The sequence below is a fragment of the Myotis myotis genome, unplaced genomic scaffold (assembly GCF_014108235.1).
Source record: "Myotis myotis isolate mMyoMyo1 unplaced genomic scaffold, mMyoMyo1.p scaffold_m19_p_17, whole genome shotgun sequence".
Taxonomy (NCBI): domain Eukaryota; kingdom Metazoa; phylum Chordata; class Mammalia; order Chiroptera; family Vespertilionidae; genus Myotis; species Myotis myotis.
Genome location: NW_023416321.1, coordinates 13,032,902 through 13,052,558, shown reverse-complemented (window position 1 = coordinate 13,052,558; position 19,657 = coordinate 13,032,902). Strand labels below are relative to the sequence as shown.

The window sequence follows — 19,657 nt, the reverse complement described above, 5'->3', positions numbered from 1 at the left end:
GGGCGAGGTGCTGCGAGAACAGCGGAGGAAGCATCGACATTAGGGAGGGGCCAGTCGTGCTGGGGCTTGTGAGACTCAGGGGAGTGAGTGTCAGGGTCCCTCATCTCCTGGGCCTGGGACCAGCAGTGGGAGGGAGCTGGACGTTGTGCCATCCTCCAGGCCAAAGGCGGCGGGTGTGAGGCAGAGGGGAGGGTTAGGCCGGGCTCCTGGCTGGTGGCAAGGCAGTGAGGGGCAGGGTTGGAGGGGTGAGCAAGGCTAGGGTTTTATTGAGCACTTACTATGTGCTGGGCTGTGTCTGCAAACACAACCATCCCATGAAATAGACTATGTCCCCATTTTACAGAAGAGAAGACTGAGGGCTCAGGGACTAGCCCAAGGTCACACAGCTGGCGGGTGGGAGTGTCAAGGATCCCTGGCGGTCAGGCTCCCAGCCCCGTACTCAGCCCTGCCCCGTGATACCTGGGCTGGAGGTAGAGGATGAGATGCCTGGAGGCTACTGGAGGTCAGAGGAGGAAGCAGAACAAACGGCTTCTTGCTTCTGGGCTCAGCCTGTCTCACAGCCAGGCCCCAGGGTCCTGTGCTTGGCTGGGTCACTTCTTCCCACCCCCACCCTGCCCTCCCCTGTGACAGGAGCCACCCTGTCTGCACTCAGTGCCGGACCGATTCTGCCCAGACCCTTCGCGGGGGTGGTGCCAACTGGGATCCTCGGACCCAGGCTTCCCACCGCCTGGCTCCGGAAAGGCCAGCGGGCTCAGGCGGCCTCCCCACCCCTCCCGCTCCCCTTGCCAGAGGTGCTCATGTTCGAGACGGAGGACTTGGTGCTGCGCAAGAACGTCAAGAGCGTGGTGCTGTGTTTGCTGGAGCTGGGCCGCCGGGCCTGGCGCTTCGGGGTGGCGGCGCCCACCCTGGTGCAGCTGGAGGAGGAGATCGACGAGGAGCTGCGGCGGGAGCTGGCCCTGCCCCCGCCCGACCCCCCGCCGCCCGCGCCGCCCCGGCGCCGGCCCTGCCACTTCCGCAACCTGGACCGGATGGTGAGGGCTCGGGACTCGCCCTCAAGGCCCCGCCTTCCTTCGCCCCGCCCTCCCCTCCCCCTCCCCTCCCCTCCCCTCCCCTCCCCTCCCCTCCCCCCTCTCCCCTCCCCTCCCCCGTCTCCTACTCCTGTCCCCTCTGGGCCACCCCCTTTTTGAACAACTGTTCCCACCCCACACTAATCCACAGAGTGGGTTTACGTCTCAATCCTAATCACAGATAGTAGTAGCTAAGCCTCAATTACGTTTTTATTAGAAATCCAGTATTCTACACCTCGCTCATGTAACCCCCGAGAGATGGTTTTTAAGAACACAGTCCCTGGCACCATCTCTGACACCTGGGATCAAGCCCGAGTTCCGCTGCTTTGCAGCTGTGTGACGTTGGGCAGGTATTTAACCGCTCTGTGCCTGCGTTGCCTTCCTGTCGCGTGCGCGGGGCAGCAACAGGACCTGGCTTCTGCGACTGGCATGAGCATTAGATCCGAAAGTGCATATGAAGGGTTCAGTGTGCAGAGGGCCCCTCCATCGGAGTCAGCTCTTACTGTGTTAGCCCCGTTCTCCCGCCGAGGAACTGGGGTCGGGAGGTCCCTTAACTGGCCAGAGCCTATGACACAGTGGAGGCAGGACTCCGACCCTGGCAGCGCCTGTCAGATTCCAGGCCACCTTCTTCACCATTCCGCTCCCCCACCCCCATCAGCTGACCACGTGGGCGCTGGGCCATAGGTGGCCACTGCAGGTCTTGTTCTCGCTGGTTCATTAAAAGTCTTCCCTACTCACTTCTCAGCCCCCAGCCCTGACCTCAGCAGGAGCCTTGGGCTGGCTCTGGGGAGAGGAAGGTCCCCATTGGGCTGGGCTTGGCATGGGTGGTCGGGAGCTTGGGCACATGTGCAGAAGGAGGGCTGAGCCCATGCCCACTGCCCACAGGTTCAGAACCTCGTGAGCCACTGCACATGCCCAGTTCAGTTCTCCATGGTCAAGGTGTCCGAGGGGAAGTACCGTGTGGGGGACTCCAACACCCTCATCTTCATCCGGGTAAGTGTTGGGGTGAAGGGCCCAGGGTCAGCAGACTAGGATTTCCCTCCATGGGACCCTGCCCAGGCCCGAGGGCTAGAATAGGAAGTCACCGTTCAGCCCAGCGTATCAGGTCTTGAGACTTGCTTCCTCTCCCTGGAAATATTCCAGAAGATTCCTCACAAAGGTGGCAAGCCTATCCCCTGCTTCCATTGGGGCAGCCAGAACCACCCCCACCATCTGCCTCTAACTTAGCCTGATTCTGAGGGGTCCCGGGCAGAAGTGAGGTATGAAGGGCCCTCCCAGCTTCTATCACCGCCACTCCACCCACAGGCCTGGTCAGAGCAAGGGGCTTGAGAACCCCAAGTTTGTGTCCAGTGCACGGCCCAGCCACAGGGGCCTCAGAGTTCACCCCTCAGGTGCCTGGCTTGGTACCTTCTGCACTGTGAGCAGTAGGACAAGCTGAAATGTGCCTCCGGCTCCCTCCCCCACCTCCATACCTGGCTGACCCTCTGTAGAAACAGTCTGTACCCAGGGGGGTGGCCTGCAGCTCAGGGACATGGCCAAGCCCTTTAGGGCACAGGCCACAGCTGGGGACAGAGCCAGCTCCCAAGGCCCGCACCCAGGCCCTGAGCCAACAGCCCTGTGAATAGGTTGGGGCAAGGAGTTGTGGCCCCACTTTTCAACGGCGAAAATGGAGGCCTAGAGAGACTGTGTGACCGAGTGGAGTGGGGCAGAGCCCCCCGGGTTCTTTGACACACGCTGCAGAGCCAGGGCCCCGTTTCCAATACAGCGGGGCCTTGACTTACGAGTTTAATTCGTTCTGTGACGGAGCTCCTAACTCAAATTACTCGTATGTCAAATCACTGTGACATTCGCTGTGCCAACTAGCGGTGGGGTATCTGAAGCTGGCTCGTAACCCGAATTTTTTTGAGCTTGCAACTCAAAGCAAAAAATCGGCCGAGAGACGGCTCATATCTCAAAAAAACTCGTTAGTCGGGACACTCGTAAGCCAAGGCCCCACTGTACAAGCATGCGCAGGGGGAACCCTTTACCGCGAAGGGAGAGGAGAGGGCTCTGCGCCAGACAGCACAATGCTTGTGCGATGCCTGGTTTCATTGTGGGACAACTTTCTGTTTGACCTGCCTCCACCCTTGACAACATGTGTCATCTGATGCCCATCACAGAGGAGACTCAGGTGGCAAAATATGCACACACCCAACTACAAGGGAATATTTGCATGTGTACATGGGTGGGGTTGTGCTAGGAACCGGCAGGCTGGTCCAGAAAGAGGACACACTCTCCATTTTGTCCTCTACCTTATACTTGCCCCCCTGCAGGTCCTCCGGAACCACGTGATGGTGCGTGTCGGGGGCGGCTGGGACACCCTGGGCCATTATTTGGACAAACACGACCCCTGCAGGTGTACCTCCCTCTGTGAGTCCCTTGCGAATCCCCTCCCTGCGCTCTGGGTTGGGAGGCTGGAAGTGGGAGGTAGGTATGAACTCCAGGGGCAAGAGGTGTGTGGGGTGGAGGAGGGGGATATGGAGAAAAGAAGATGCTATAGAAGGTACAGGTGTGGTGCCCCCTCAGCTCCAGAAAGCAAGCTGAGCAGGCATAGGTGCGATACCAATTCCAGCCACAAGATGGCGCCAAACACAGAGAATCAGCATTTGGTCAGGGTGCATCTTGGCAGGGCTTAGGTCGGGCTGTGATGTCCACAGCGGTGGCACCAAGCATGACCTGGAGGGGTCTTTAGTCCTCCAGTAATCCCACCAGCACCTCCAGCCCCCTAATAAGCATTCATTCTACGTAAAATATGTGAACTTGCAATACAAATGCCGCTTTATATAAGTCCCCTGCTGAGCCCTCGCACCGGATTTCATCCCCTGAACCCCTATAAGGACATTCTGGCACTGGTGCTGTCCCTGCCCCTGTAGGTCCCACTGTCTCTAGTGTGGGGCGTGGAGTGTGGAACAGCTGTGGCGAGAGCCAGCAGCAGGAATGTCATCCTTTCCTCCTCTCCTCTCTGGGGGCTGTGTTGGTAGCACACAAGCCAGGCAGCTTCCTGAAGCCCCCGGTCCCACCGGTGCAGCACGAAGTGAGGGTGCTGGATGAGCCCTGGCAGCCACAGCCTACGATGACCATCAGCCGCTCTCAGAGCCCACTGCCCCCCGTGGACTGGAAGACATACACCTCTTCAGGCCGGAAGCTGAGGCCCCCCGCCTCCTCCCCCACACCTCGCAGTGAATGGTGAGCAGGGGCAGGGGTCCTCAGAGAGACACCACCATTCCTGAGGTACAGGGGAGGGACGGCAGGGCCTCTTTCTCCTTTGGAGCCCACATTCTCAGAGGCCACCCCACCCCAAGATGAAGGGAATGAGTCTCTTGGCAGTACCCTCACCCCAACAAGACCTCAGGTGTTCAGAACCAAAAAAGCACCCAATACCTTTGGGACTATTTAGTTACTTCATGTGCTCCCATTTCACAGATGAGGAAGCTGAGGCCCATAAAAGGAACAGGCTTATGCAAGGCCTTGCTGCCATTTCATGGTAGAGCAGACACTAAGACTCCCCTGCCACCTAAGACTGGTGACCTGTATTTGCTGGGTTTGAAGTAACCCAGGTTGCAGACCAGGCTGCTTTCTACCTGCTTCAAGGGAATGATGGAGAATAAAGTTAAACGGTATCTGCCATAAGGAATATCCTTGGACAGACACAGAGAGAGAGGGAACATCTGTTTCCTTCCACATGAAGTCTGGCCCCCTTGGAGTTCTGGTTGGGGCAAGGCCAGCCCTTCCCAGAGCCAGGGGGCTGGCTTAGGCGACCCTGACAGCCTTATGATTCTCCCTTTCAGGCGCCAGGAGAAGCCACCCGCCCCACCTGAGAGGCAGCTGCCAGCTGGGCACAGCTCACCCAGCCCCCAATCCTCACCCACCCCCAGGGGCCGAGACCCACAGTGCACCTCCTCAGGGAAGAGGGAGGACAGACACCCCCCTGAGCTCCCCAGGGGAAGGACTCCTACATCTTGGGTTCATGAGGAGACAGACAGCTGGAGAACCCATCCCAGGACCCCCACCCCCCAGAGACTCAGAGGCCCTGAGGCTGCTGCCAAAGGGACCCCAGCAAGAGGACCATCTCCCCTGCCTCGTTACTCCAGTCCGTCAGCCAAGCCCATGGGCCCCAGGAAGCCGCCTCGGGGTGATGCTCCCTCCCAGCTCAGGGAGCCAGTGTCCGTCCGTTCTCCATCCCCCGTTAAAGGACCCACCAAGATCCCTGTCCAGTTGGCCCCTGCCCGACCTCCCACTCCAGGAGGAAGCTTTCCAGGTACTGAAAGTGGAGGTTTTACAACAGAACTGGAGAGAAGCTCCATACCACCAGGGGCTGCCACTGGAGTCCTGGCTGGGTCCAGTCGTGGGGACTGCTCTGTGGAAGGAAGGCAAGGGGTCCAGAAGCTGGATGTCTGGGTGACAGCAGAAGCCGGAGAGTCCCAGAGCCTGGACACGCCCCTGACCTTGGGTGGGATCAAGAAGCCAGCCATCTGCCATAGCCTTGAGGAGGAGCTTTTGGCCAACATGAAGCTGCTAGAGGTGGGGACGGCCCACCCCCGGGGCCCAGGTTCTGGGCTCATCCCTCGCAGTGGAGTCTACGTCCCCAGCCTGGGTGGGCGGTGGCCTGAGCCTGGGGGTCCTTATGACAAAGTCATCCAAGAACTGGCTCAGGGCCCTCCACCCCTCATTAAAGTGGACCTGGGCGCCTGGAAGGCTGCCCCTCCAGGCTCCCCTAAGCTGGCAGTTACCACAGGCCCAGGAAGCCCAAAGGGGAAACTGGGAACCAGAGAGAGTGGGCCAAGGACAAAGGCAGTCCTGGGTGCCAAGGACACCAGGATGAGGAAGGTCCCAGCTCCAGGAGGGCAGACCTGCTCAACCCCTCCTGTGTCTGCCAGCCTGGAAGCCCCCACACCTTTGCCCTTGGACCCCAATTCTGACAAAGCCAAGGCACGTCCAGGCAGGGGCCAGAGAACACTGCGGAAGCCCCGAAGAGTACCATCTATCTACAAGCTGAAGCTGAGGCTCAGACTCCGGCCCCGGAGAGACCACAGGCCTGAGGAGCGGCCTTCGCGAATCCCCAAACCCCTGGCCTACCTCCGCTTGGGTCCAGCCAGGGCGCCCCCAAGCGGCAGGCTGGAAAGAGTGTCAGCGCTGGGTGGGAAGGGAGGGGAGGCAGCCCTGGTGGATGGAGCCTGGCCAGGGCAGAAAGAGGAAGGAAAGGAGGAGAAAGAGGCAGCCGTTCCACTGGAGAGCAGACCCCCACGTTCGGAGAGCCTGGGGCCTCAACAGCTGGATCCGCTCCCACCCGAGGAGGAGTCCTGGGTCTAAGGAGGGGCTTCTCATCCCAGAGCCGGTGAAAGGAATGCCCAGGTAGCCACTGGAATCCCAGCCGCAGGAACAGAAGGAAGGGCCCCTCACCTCGATACAGGGCCTTGGCCAGGAGACAGATAGAGCATCAGTCAGCTCAGACTAGCAAATGGGACAGCCCATCATCTCCACTCCAACTCCAGAATTGGGATAGGGGCGGTGGGGCCACCCTATACCTTATCACCCTCCCCCAGAACAGCTCCCCAAACTCCTGTCCTTAGGCCATGCCCACTGTTTCCACAATTCTTATGTTATTAAACACGGGTGGGTCTGTCCTGGAGTCTCCAGCTTGAGTTGCTCTCTCTAGGGCTGTAGTGAGGCAGGAAAGTGTAGCTTCAAACATTCTCCCACTGGAGGGAAGAGGATCAGGGAGGGAGCTGGGGTGAGAGAGCCGGTCTTTCTCTCCTGAAGTTCAGCCAACCTCACCCCCAGACAGCCCATCTCTTGGAGGTGGCTGGTGCGTCAGCACCATGGACAGGGACAACAGCCACCAACACAGGCTCCTGTGAGACTTCAAAGCTGGGCTCTGGGGCTTGGGGACTGAGATCCCTAGAGTCAGGAGGGCTGGTTAACATATCGACACCCGTGAAGTTATGACAGTGGGACCACAGAAGCTCAGCGGTGAGCGAGGCAGACACAGAGGCAGAAACTGGGACTGAGTCCAGTTATGCAAGTTGTCCTGAGTGGCAGAGGGTTTTGATCAGTGGGAAGGCTCAGGGGCCTCCCCTTGGTTCTTCTGGTTGTCCTGAGTCCCAAAACTCGGGCCTCCCCATCACCCTTCCCCTCCTTGCCCAGCAGAGCTCTGTAGGGAGCCCCTTCCTTTCCACCCTCAGAAACAGAACCAACACCTTGGTACAGAAACGAGGGAAAACACTCCCTGATTTTTAATCTGACTTCCGATCACAGCGCATTGGGCGTCACACACACTTCCAGACCCTGTGGTGGGAAACCCTGGGTGGGTGGGGGGAGGCAGGGAGAAGGACAGAGACTCAGAATGGGGGTGGAGGAAATCGAAACCAAAGACCTGGGTGAGCAGAGGGGGTGAGGTGGGACGGGCAGGCAATACATTCCAATGGCTCCCACAGGGGCAGCCAGAGGCCTGGGTCCCCCACCCCCACTTCAGGTGCCTCAGAGCTGGGGCGACGGTGGTGATGAGATGCTGCCATCCCTTACCCTGTCCCCCTGGGGAACCAGGGAGCAGGATGCAGGGAGGAAGGGGGCAGGCCCTCTTCCGTACCCTCCCAGCCACTCAGGGGGTGGGGAAGGGGAGCCACCTCCTCTGCTTCAGAGGGAGGCTCAGAGGGCGGGTCACTTGCCCCAAGTCACGTAGCACAACAGGGACTAGAACCAGGGGCACTGGACTGCCCAGGTCAGGGCGGTCCTTGTAGGGCTGTGCTACCCAGGTGGGTGGAGGGGGAATCAGCTGGGAAATTCATAGATTCCCTCTCACACTAGATCTGGATGATAAGCTCCCCACCCACAATCCCTCCCCCAGACTCCTCTCCATCACCGCTCTGGGCTACCTGATTTCCTGATCTATACAACAAAGCTGGGCCAGGTCAAGGCCGAGATGTTCTATCTGCCCCTCTTCTAACCTTGCTGTCCTCCCATCAGCCCAGGGCTGAGGGCTCAGCCTCAAGGAGAACTTGGCCTGGGGGCAGGGAACACGCACCATTGTGTGGCCTCCAAGTCCCCCAGGAATCCCTCAGGCCGCTCCTGGTATCTTCATTATTTTTGTTATTTCTAATTCAATACAAAACTGACAGTGATCAGCTCTGGTGAGGAGAGGTAGAAACCCGGCCAGGCAGCCGGAGAAAACGGGGTGGAGTGAGTCAGGGCATAGGGCCAACTGGTGTTGGCACAAGGAAGTGTAGATCCTGAGGGCCTCCAACCAGGAAATGGGGGGGGGGGGCAGAAAGCGGGCATATCTCCCTCAAGCAAGGGGTCCCCATAATTCTTTTTCTGGCTCTACCCCTCCCTAGATTAATCAGGGTAACCTGAGATTCAAGCAGGGGCATCTGATTGGGGTGGATGGAAAAGCAGAGCCTTTGCTGGCACAACCTGGGCCCCAACCTCCACTCCGGGACCCAGCCTGCCCCCCACAGCTCCCCAAACCCAACACCCCCCAATCTAACACCACCCAATGCAGGAAGGAACAGGGGGCTGGAGCCTGGCGTCATGGAGGTAAATCTCTCCTTTGGGGGATTCCCTCTCCACGCTCTGTCAGGGGAAAAGTTCTAACCCAGGGGGTGATCTGGCTTTGGGGTCAGTAAGGGGGTGAGGGGCACCCGGCAGGAACGGACCATCGAGTTAAGGCTGGAAGGTAGGTTGTTGTGTCTCGGGGCTGCTGGGTGGGGAGGTCTCCCTGGAGAGGGCAGAGCTCAGCTTTCTCCCCTTGACTAATCTGGGACCTCAACCCTCGGACCGAAGGTGGTCCTAGGACCACCCGCATCTCGCTGTCCTGCGCCGGGGGTGCTGCCGGCCAGAGGGGCACCAGGATCTGCAACAAGGAGGTGGAAGAAATGAGAGCCCTGTGAGCTGAGCTGGGGGCGGGGAGGGGGACCAGAGAGTGGGTAAGTCCAAGAGACGCTTGGGCAGACCGATGGGCACGGGAGGAAGGCGCGGGGCAATGACAGACACACTCTCTGGAGAAGACTCGCGGGGGACCGGCTAAGGCAACACCTCCCCTTCCCCACCCTCCATTTCCTGCGCGCACCCCAATCCCAAAAGGCTGTGGCGCCCCTTGGGGCCAGGCTGGGTACTGCGCCAACCTCAGCGCTAAAGGAGCCGTCCCAGGAAGACAGATTGGAGACAGGACTGGGCCGTTTGGGGAGACTCCCTCCCGCCCTCCGCCTCTCAACGGGAGGTGCGTGGCGGCGGGGGCGTTTCCGGCCCGGGCCCCCCGAGTTCTTTTCCTGCCACTCGCTGCTCAGGCCGGGCAGTCCCAGGAGGAACTCCGGGCGGTCCCGGCGGCAGCCTCGGGCGCCCCGGGGGCTGGCGGGGTGGGCGCGCTCACATGATGGCGCAGCGGTTGCGGCGCAGCGCGCCCTGGAAGCGCAGGGCGGCGTGCACGTGCTTGCAGCGGGCGCAGCCGACGCTCTTGAGCAGCTCGCTGAAGAGCAGCAGGATGTGCCAGTTGTACTTGGCGGAGCACTCCACGTAGCCGCACTTCCAGGTCTTGCGCACCAGGTGAGACACGTTCCAGCGCGGGATCACGCGTCCGCGCTGCAGGTCCCGCTTGTTGCCCACGATGATGATGGGCGTCTCTGAGGTGCCAATCACCCTGGGGGGCGAGGTGGGACTCTCAGAACTCCACCAGGGTCGCAGCCACTGGACTTCAATGAAGGCAGGCTGTGCCTGGTCAATAACAGTGCTACCTTACGTCTGTTCCAGGCGCAGGGCTTAGCTCTGGAGTGACATGACATTCGCTAATCTGCACAATTGATCCAAAGGGTGGGTACCAGTGTTAGCCCCATTTTTCAGATGAGGAATCTGAGGCGTACACATTCACTGTCCTGGTCATGCAGCCGAGCGGCCCTGGCAGCCTTGTTCCCGGAGCCCCTGATCTAACCACTGTATTAGACTAGCCAACCCCTGGTAAGGGTCCCAAAATGAGTTAATAGAAATGGGGAACAGCAAAATGTCACGAGTGTGTGTGTGTGTTTGACTGGATGTGTGGGTACTGGAGGGGCCTTCATCTGCCTCCCTCCACTGCACCCTTTCCGTGGAAGCTGGCTAGTACCAGGCGCAGTGATGGCGAACCTATGGCATGCGTGTCAGAGGTGACACATGAACTCATTTTTTTTGGTTGATTTTTCTTTGTTAAATGGCATTTTAATATATAAAATAAATATCAAAAATATGTCTTTGTTTTACTATGATTGCAAATATCAAAAAATTTCTATATGTGACACAGCACCAGAGTTAAGTTAGGGTTTTTCAAAATGCTGACATGCCGAGCTCAAAAGGTTCGCCATCACTGCACTAGGGCATCCACTGGGGTGGCAATGGCCTGTATCCTGGGCCCTCACCTTGTCTCTAGGATCTGCTGGCGGATGGTCTTGACGTACTCAAAACTGTCAAAGCAGCAGATGTCGTAGACCAGGATGTAGGCGTGGACACTCCGGAGTCCCCTGCAGCAGGCATCTGCCCACTCCTGCAACACCCCCAGTTAAGGCCAAGGTTAGAGCAGCCACGAGGGTTCCCCTTGTCCCCAGCCACCTCCAGCCATAGATGGACAGCACTCTCACCTGCCACAGCACCCTAAGCCTTTCACACCCACCCATCCCCAGGAGGCCAGGGCCAGGGCAAAATGGAGCTCAGTGCTGTGGCCTCCCCACCCCAAGCTGGGATAGGGCAGGTCACACTGTCTGACCTCGGGGACCACTACATGGCCTGGTGCATATTGGGAGCTGTTGAAATGGTCTTTATCTTTTTTTTTTTTTTTTTAAAAATTGATTTCAGAGAGAACAGGAGAGGGAGAGATAAAAACATCAATGATGAGAATCATTGATTGGTCGCCTCTGGCATGCCCCCCACTAAGGATCAAGCCCACAACCTGAGCATGTGCCCTGACTGGGGAATCGAACTATGGCCTCCTGTTTCATAAGTGGATGCTCAGCCACCGAAAAAGTCTCTATCTTCCAAGGCTTAGCTTAAATGCCTCCTCCTCCAAGAAGCCTTCCTACAAGCAAGGGTCTACTCCCTTAATCTCCTGTGTGCAAATACCTTGGTTATTACCGTTTCCATCTCCAGATCCCCACTTCTGCGAGCTCCTGAGAGAACCAGAACCAAGCCACCCTCATTTTTATGTAACTCCTCCTCCTCCCCACTCAGTACCTTGCGCACTGTGTTGGCTCCTAGCAGGCTCCTTATGGGCGCACTGCCTAACCTGGTGAGCTCTCCATGGTCCTGAACCCCACTTGGTTCACGCTGGGATCAGTGCAACTCCTGTCTGTCACGCTGCCCTTTGATTGCTATCTGATGTTCCCCTTCTGTATGTTCCACTCTGACCTTGGACAGAAGGAGAAGGTCTGAGAAGACTGAGACTGGATACATAGTCGGGACTGATGGACAGCAAGGCCCCAGGGAGCCGGAATTTCCTGAATGTTTGTGGCAAATTCTCAGGGTGGGGTTGCAGCTCAAGATGAATAGACCCATGGAAAGTCTGAGTGCACTAAAGAGAAAGTTCCTTCCTTAAGAATTAATTAGCTAATTAACTTGCCAGCAGATGGCAATTGCAAGAGCAGTTGAAGGCAGCCAGTGTGTGGAAAGAGCATGGACTCTGAAGCAGGGGTGGGGGTGGGGTGGAGGTAGAGGCCTCCGGGCCAAGGGGAACCAGGGTCTTCTCCTTTGAGGGGCCAGGCAAAAGATGGGAAGGAGGTGCAGCATGTCTCCTGAGCCAGCTTGTGAGTTGCATTGGGGAAAAGACCAGGCATCAAGGAGGACTATGGCAGGTTCTCCACCTCAGAGAAGGAACAGAAAGGAAAAGACTTTGGTGGTGGTGGTGGTAGAGAGTGTGTCTGGCCCCTGAAAGGTACTTCCCAACTCAGAGGCATAGAGGCTGCTGCAGTGGATTTCCCCAGGGAGATGATGTGGCATCTTTTTATTGTGCTGAGTTTTAACTTTGGTGCAGGGGGAAGACACTGAGGACAAATCTAAAACTGTAGGAAACCATTAACTGGCTTCTGGGGCCAGCGAAAACGGCATTCCGCCGGACACCGTGAGCTCCAGGAGCCCAGGACCCACATTTGTACATGGTTCCTCCCCCAACCCACATAGGAGTGATTAGTGGCAAGTGGGAGGAATGGGGAAACAGGCAGAGGTTCCCTCCCTCTTCCAGCTCCCTGCTGGGGAGAGGGAACAGCTGCCAGCCTGCCAGGGTGACAGCCCCACCTCTTCCATCTCTTTCCCAACATGCTGACTCCTCAAGGGGGCCGCCAGGCTGCCTCCCACCCACTTCTCTCCAGAGGCTCCTAAAAGGGGGAGGAGGAAGGCTCCTGATTGGCTGGCTTGTCCTTTCACCCCTGGTTGAAGGGAGGGAACAAGAAAGCTCAACTTTCCTTCCAGCTTGATCTATGAAGGGTTCCAGGCGGTAAAAGACCATCTCTGGGCCCTGTCAAAACACAAGAAGGAGCGATGGAAACTGAGTCCAGTTCCAAGGACCTGGGAGATGAGGGAGGTTCCACACCTGGGTCTCACCCGGGCATTCGCTGCTCATTCCTTTGGTGGCTGCTGAGCCCTCTAACCTCAGCTTCCTTCTCTGATAGGAAGGAGGAGAGGGGGCTGCGGGAGGGACAACTGAGGCTCAGACCCAGGAAACACCACTCCCCTGGGCTGATTTCACCTGGAATTGGGAAAGAATGTGTTTTTATTCTACTGTCAGGTGGTGCCATCAGGATACTTGGGTTTTATATTTGTTACTTGTGCTCCAGGAGTGAAGTCTTGGACATCCTAAAAAGTCCAAAACTCAGGGTCAACCAGAAAGAAAAAGACCAACAATCTAATAGAAAGATGGGCCAAGGGCATGAATAGTTGTCAGAAAAAGAAATATAAAGGCCCTTAAACATATGAAAAGATGCTCAACTTCACTCATAATCAGAGATGCAAATAAAAACTACACAGAGACTGCCGAAACCGGTTTGGCTCAGTGGATAGAGCGTCGGCCTGCGGACTGAGGGGTCCCGGGTTCGATTCCGGTCAAGGGCATGTACCTGGGTTGCGGGCACATCCCCAGTAGGAGATGTGCAGGAGGCAGCTGATCGATGTTTCTCTCTCATCGATGTTTCTAACTCTCTATCTCTCTCCCTTCCTCTCTGTAAAAAATCAATAAAATATATTTAAAAAAAAAAAACTACACAGAGACTATCAAGTTTCATCTATCAGATTGTCAGACAATACACTCTGATGGCAAGGCTTTGGGGAGCCCTGGCTGGGTAGCTCAGTTGGTTAGAGCATCGTCTTGATACTCCAAGGTTGCGGGTTCGATCCCTCATCAGGGCACATACAAGACACAACAAATGAATGCATCAGTGAGTGGAACAATAAATTTATCTCTCTCGCTCTTTCTCAAATCAATAACAAAAAAGGCTTTGGGGGAAACAGCGCTCATGTAAGTCTATAGATGGGAGGGGAGTCTGACACCTTCCGAACTCCAGGTGCATTTACCCTTGATCCAAGCAATGCCTTTCCAGAAATGCATCCCACAGATATGTCTCCTATGTACTAAATGATTGTGTACAAGGCTGCTCGTTACAGCACTATCTGAAATAGCAAAAGATTGGAAACAACCCGCTTGTCCAACAAGTGGGGGACTGCCTAGTACACCTCTCCCATGGACTGCAGCGTAGTCATAAAAAACAATGAGATGCCCTCTAGATGACTTGGAAGGATCTCCAGCTTATAACATTCAGTCCAAAACACAAGGTCCAGAACAGTGTTGTTTTTTAAATGTAAGAAAGGAAGTGGAATAAGAACACATTTTCTTATTTGTGTAAAGAAACACTGGAAGTCTGAATAAAAAAAACAACAAGGAGAGTGGCTTTAGAGAGCAGGGCAAGGATCAGGGTGAAGCGGGCAGCGGTGGCACTGAGATTTCTCTGGGTGAACCTTTCTACCAAGTTTGAACTTTTAAATTGCGTCTTACCGAGGCCAAACTCGAAATTAAATTAAAATGAAGTCCACAACAAAATGTGAAACATACACAAAGCTTGATGCCGGCCTGGAGTGAGATCTGAGACCCAGGCTACTGTTAAAGGCTCCTTTGGGGAACTAGACCCTGACCCATTGCCCTGACCTCGCTGCTCCCAAGGGGTGGCTGCCTGGATCAGGCTATTGTCTTTGGTGCTGATCCCCCTACCTGTGATGGCAGAAACAAGTGTCCCTGAGGTTGGGCCAAGGCTCTCCTGCCCGGGGTTGCTGAGACAGTGCTGATCCTGAGTCCCTCCCCAGCTGTACTTGCATAATTACAATTGGCCAAGCCATGGCCCTGCCTTCCTGTCTCCACCACTGTGCCTATCCTCCTCTGGTGAGGGGCTGCCGTCAGTGAGCAAAGTGTCTTAGAGCTCCCCATGCACCCACCCGTTCTGAAGCCAGAAGCAGAGAGAAGGAAGGAGGACTTGGTCCCTGCAAGCTTGGGGAAGGAGCACTGTCAGTCCTGGCACCCGGGGCACCTGAATCTAACCCCTGCAGGAAGGGTGCCCAGTAGGCCAGTCCTAAGAGCAGGGGCAGAGCATCACGTAAGGGAAAAGCCCCTTGGGCAAGAGACCTGTCTGAGAACACACCTTTGCCAGGTCTTGGCCTTTTCTTCTGCTGTCCCGTCTACTGACCTTTCTACCCCAGTGCCCACTACAGAGCCTGGCCCACATAATAAATAAAGCTAATAAAGCTCATCAAATAGCTGTAGAATAAACCAGCACACAATGGATTCCTGGTACGGCTCTAAGCTTTCCTGGTGGCCCATGGTGCAGCGTGGAGCTGGAGAGGGCTGAAGTCCCGCCTGTCCCCTACCCTTCCCACTGCCCCCCTATGCTCGTGGGCCCTCCTACCTGCAGCGTGTTGACAGGGAAGGCGCTGATGGGTGGGAAGTCGAGGATCTGGAGGTCGTGCACGTGGCCGTTCATGACGACAGCAGGCAGATAGAGGCGGCGGGTGGTGGTGGGCACGCAGACCTCGCTGAACTCGTTGTACAGGAACTGGCGCACGATGGCACTCTTGCCCACGCCTCGCGCCCCCAGCACGGCCACCCGGTAGGTGGAGACCATGCCTCTCGCCCCACGCCGCCACCGCGTCCTCGCCGCTGCCTGGGGCTCCCCCGGGCTGCATATTCCAGGGGCTGGGGGCTCAGCCACCGTCAGGACCAGTCATTGCTGCCCCTGCCCGCCCTGGGCCCTCTGCGGCCTCCACCTGGACTGTGGGGACAAGAGGTGGCTGGCTTTAGGGTCTTTGCTGAAGCTGTTTCAGCCACTCAGAATGCCTTCCCTTGCCCAGAACCCCTATCGTATCTACTGAAATCCTCGCCATCCTTCCTTCATTTTGTCCTGTCCTCCCACCGCAGGGAATGGCCTGACGTCTGGCCAGCGAGGCAGGCTGCGGAGCGTCGAGCCCAGCTTCCCCACAGAGTCTGAGCCGTGTCTGGGTCTCCACCCTCAGGGGTGAGACGAGGCCAGTGTGTCTCAGTGGAGGCGCTCCTGGCATTTCTTAGAGGGAGAAATCTTCACTGGGCAGGAAGACTGGCACACTGCAGGACCTCTTACATCCCCAGGTGCCAGCTGCAGCAGCCTCCAGTCACCATGACAACCCCAAATGCCCCCCATTTCCAAATGGTGCCATTGAGACCCTGGACTAGATGACCTCTTGCCTCTGGAGGGCAACACTTGTCGAGCACTCGCTCTGTTAGCGTGCGTGCCCACAAGGATACCCTCAGTGAATACGATACCCCTAAGGCAGTGGTCGGCAAACTGCGGCTCGCGAGCCACATGCGGCTCTTTGGCCCCTTGAGTGTGGCTCTTCCACAAAATACCGACTTCTGCGCATGGGCCACGAAGTTTCAATCGCACTGTACGTGCGCGCCCGCACGTGGTATTTTGTGGAAGAGCCACGCTCAAGGGGCCAAAGAGCTGCATGTGGCTCGGAGCTGCAGTTTGCCGACCACTGCCCTAAGGGATAGGGGTTCCCACTTTAGAGAAGGCTCAGCGAGTAAGAACTGTGCCCAAAGTCACACAGCTGGGAATGCCAGCTACTCCTTTCTACAATGTCGCAGTACTTCTTCCAAGTCTAGTGATTCCAGCTGGTAAATGCCTACAGGCCAAGGGTTGTGTCTGATTCTCTGGCAACCCCCTGAGCTCAGAGGGCCTGGCACATAGCAGGTGTGCTAGCAGCCAGGACCGGGCTGCTTGCTACAAGGTTGAACCTTGTCACAGATTCATTTGCTCTATGCTTGCTCAGTTTCAGGGACTTTAGAGCTTGGTTATAAACCACAGCTATGTTTTCTAGCTGAATTGGAGCCACACTCTGCACATCTATTAAATGGGTCCATAGCCCCTACTTCTGAGAAAATCTATGTAAATCTCCTAGCTAGGTGCCTTTCCTCTTTTAGGGGGTGATGGGGAGGAGAGGGAGGGGGGGTGATGACCAGGGAGCTGCTACCTGCCTGAGACATTGTTTGGGGACTATTCCCAGGAAGGATGAGACCAGTGCCTGCAAAAGGGGTCCAGGAGAGATGGGTTTGCTGGATTTAGGGCTGTGCTTTTCAGGCTGCATGTATGTGTTCTGTGAGGATGCATGCTTTCCACACATGCACAGTTCACAGCTGAATGCACTGTGGTCTTTCCTAGTCCAGAGGACTTAATCCGCTAGGTCCTTGTACTGACAGCATAAACTATACAGGCAGGATTTGGAGGGAGACACACCGGGGTTGGATTCCCGGCTTTGCCACTCACCTCAAGTGTGACCTTGGGCATGAAACTTCACAGGGTATGGTGTGGTTGTACAGGTAAAGCCAGGTGCCTGGCACAGAGTAGGTGTCCAATGAGGAGTGGCCATTGCTATGCACCTCCATCTAAGGTTGCTAGGACCTCCTAGCAACCCTGGGATGGGTCACCATCCACTGCTGTTTACAAACATGCTTTGTGTGTGTATGTGTGTTTGTGATTCTTTCCCCCATTTTATTGACAGTAAAAACAAGAACCAAAAGCAACCCCCAGAGACTTAGGGAAGTGACCGCAGAGCCAGTTGAGCTGTCAACTAAGAGTAGGACCCTGACCGCCTCCTGCCCCATGTAGTGTCTTCTCCTCAACAGGTGCTTATGGGCTCCCAACTGGGGTAAGTCCCAGTCCCTCCTCTCCATCAACCCCTCCAGGCCCTCGGCCCCTCAGGCACCCCTGGACACTGCCAGCTTGGCGGAGAACCTCAGCTGGGTTAATTACATAACCAGACAAGCAGGTGGGGAGGGGGACATCGAGGGCAGGTAGAGAGGACAAGGAACCCAAGAAGAGTCCTCTGCCTCTCTCTGGGTGGCAACTCAGGTATCTAGGATGACCCCCACCTGCACATCCTCCTGGACACCACACGTACTGCCCAGGAATCAGTCCTTTAGGGGGAATAAGGGGAAATAAAAGCGGGTCACGGTGCTGGCACCAGGAAGCGGTGCAAGAGAGGCCCCTAGGCTGGGGCAGGCTCCTGGAACTCACCAGGCCCAAGTGTGGTCCCTCCCTGACTCAGAGGTGACCGGTGCCCCTCCTTCTTCCCTGGCAGGGGTCCTGGGTCTAAGTGTCTCCTAATCCCGCACGCCCAGCAGGTGGGGGTGAGTGCGGGCTGTCCAGAGCAGCAGGGCCCGGCCCCTGAGCCTCCCTCCCCAAGGCCTGCGCTCTGCAGTGAGTCTGCAGACAGCGCTCGCCCGGGAAGAGCCTGGGGACTCACCCAGGGGCCAAAGCCCGCCTCTCGTCCTCTCCCCTGGGCCTGGATGCCGGGAGTCTCTGCCCCAGACTGAGGACCGGGCTTTCTGGGTCCCGTGGGCCGTGTCACCGTCTGCCTGCTGGTGTCCCCACCACGTTCCTGTGCGAGTGGGTGGGTGGGGGCTCTGAGGGACGCTGGGCTACCCATGACCTGATTGGTAGGAGTTTGGGGCGAGGGGGGGATGCTAGAGCCCAGCCTGATCTCCGCCTCCAGCACCTTGCAGGCACCCCCACCCCCAGCTCCAGCTCTCACGTGGCAGCCCCGCGCCGCTTCCCCGCCAGCCCGCCGGCCCCCTCCTCCCTCCGCGCCCAGGCACCAGTGCCCCCAGCCGTACCCCCTCACTTACCCCCCGGACCCCGCGCCACCCCCCACCCGGCCCAGCCCGGCCCCTGACCCGCCCGCGTCCCCCGCCTCCCACCGCTTACCCGGGGCCGTCTTAGCTGCCCCCAGCCCTGGGGCCGCGCTCCCCCCGGGCTCCGGCGCTGCCCCCGGCTCCCTGGCCCGGGGGGAGAGAGGAGGGGGCCCCGGCTGCCCTGTCGGGGCGGGGCGGGCTCAGAGGCGGCGCGGGGGGCAGGTGCGGGCGCCAAGGGCTAGGCACCTCCAGCCCCTGCTCCCTCCGAGCGCGCCGCCCGCCCGCTAGCGCTGGGAGGAGGGATGGGGACGCGGGCGGGGCGGGGCGGGGAGGGGGGCGGTGAGTGGCTGGCGTTCCGCTGGGTCCCTGAGCCTGACACATTCATTGGGACGACCCTGGACGGATTTTTTCCTCCTCAGACCCGCCCTTCACCCACTCCACCTCCGCTAGCGGAATTGTTAGCTGCAACCTGGAGGTGGGAGGAAGGGACCAGGGAGGCCCTCATGCGTTTGCTTCCCTCCAGCCCAGGCTAGCTCAGAGCACAGCTGCTCCGCTCCCAGGGAATGACCTCTGCAACCCTCAGAACAGCTGCTCCCCCTCCTCTCCGGACCGGGGACACCAGGCCTTGAGGGCAGAACCACCCACGTATTTATTCTAAAACAGTCGTTATCAGTAGCTAACATTTATGAGCACCTACTGTGTGCCAGACAACGTGCTCCGAGCTTCGGCTGTATTCCCAAATGTCACCCTCTCAATTCTGTGGAGTGTTTATCCTGTTACAGATGCGCTGGCCGAGGCGGAGAGAGGCTAAGTTGTCTCACCGAAGGGCAAAAAGTGGAATATAAAGATTGGGAGTCCCGAGCTGGGCAGCCGCTGAGCTGGGAATGGGCTCGCCGTCCAGCGGGGACCAGCAGCAGCCACGCTGCGCTGTGGGCTGCGCCAAGGCAAGGCTCTGAGGGAAGGCGGAGGGAGTGGGCCACCTAGTTAGAGGAGTCCGTGGAGGCCACTTGCAGGGAAGGAGCCTTCAAAGAAATGGACTTGGGGTGGGGATGCTGTGGAAGAGGAGGCCTGGGCGTGAGTCCAGGGCCAGACCTGCACTGGGGCAGGAATCACGGTGAGTGACAGGGAGCCGGGCGGGCTGAGGTGAGGTAACAAAGGCCTTGATTGCCAGGTAGGAGTTTGGACATAGCCCTGTGCTGGATGGGACGGCATGGAAGGTTTTTGTTTTTGTTAATTCTCACCCAAGTATATTTTTCCCATTGTTTTTTTTTGAGAGAGTGAAAGGGAGGGGAGAGACACACACAGAAACATTGATGTGAGACAGACACATTGATTGGCGGCCTCCTGAACGCGTCCTGACCAAGATTGGGGATCAAGCCTGCAACTGAGGTACATG

The 19,657-nt window shown here is 57.6% G+C and overlaps 2 protein-coding genes across 5 annotated transcripts in view; one reads left to right on the top strand and one right to left on the bottom strand.

The window, feature by feature from the left end:
* The window catches only part of MMP28 (matrix metallopeptidase 28), a 40,400-nt gene extending 33,670 nt beyond the window's left edge, over window positions 1-6,730 (top strand). For 2 of the 4 annotated variants that reach the window (XM_036339423.1, XM_036339424.1), the window contains 5 exons: window positions 790-1,031; window positions 1,953-2,060; window positions 3,380-3,476; window positions 4,088-4,292; window positions 4,895-6,730. In XM_036339423.1, coding sequence (XP_036195316.1) covers window positions 790-1,031; window positions 1,953-2,060; window positions 3,380-3,476; window positions 4,088-4,292; window positions 4,895-6,416 — 2,174 coding nt within the window. In that variant the 3' untranslated portion in view covers window positions 6,417-6,730. Of the gene's footprint in view, window positions 1-789; window positions 1,032-1,952; window positions 2,061-3,379; window positions 3,477-4,087; window positions 4,293-4,894 lie in introns of those variants that run through there. The other 2 variants (XM_036339426.1, XM_036339425.1) reach the window with 2 other exon arrangements.
* Window positions 6,731-7,244: 514 nt separating this feature from the next.
* Window positions 7,245-18,423, bottom strand: RASL10B (RAS like family 10 member B). The gene is made up of 4 exons (XM_036339432.1): window positions 18,335-18,423; window positions 15,002-15,364; window positions 10,487-10,611; window positions 7,245-9,738 (listed from the first exon to the last, which is right to left on the bottom strand). Exons 2-4 carry the CDS (start codon window positions 15,215-15,217, stop codon window positions 9,468-9,470), a joined length of 612 nt encoding a protein of 203 aa, XP_036195325.1. The 5' UTR covers window positions 15,218-15,364; window positions 18,335-18,423; the 3' UTR covers window positions 7,245-9,467.
* Window positions 18,424-19,657: the final 1,234 nt, after the last annotated feature.

Coding starts and splice junctions, on each gene's coding strand:
- RASL10B (XM_036339432.1), bottom strand. CDS start 15,217: ATGGTCTCCACCTACCGGGTGGCCGTGCTGGGGGCGCGAGGCGTGGGC. Junction 10,612..15,001: donor TCCCTGTCAACACGCTGCAG/GTAGGAGGGCCC, acceptor GGGGTGTTGCAG/GAGTGGGCAGATGCCTGCTG. Junction 9,739..10,486: donor CAGCAGATCCTAGAGACAAG/GTGAGGGCCCAG, acceptor CTCGCCCCCCAG/GGTGATTGGCACCTCAGAGA.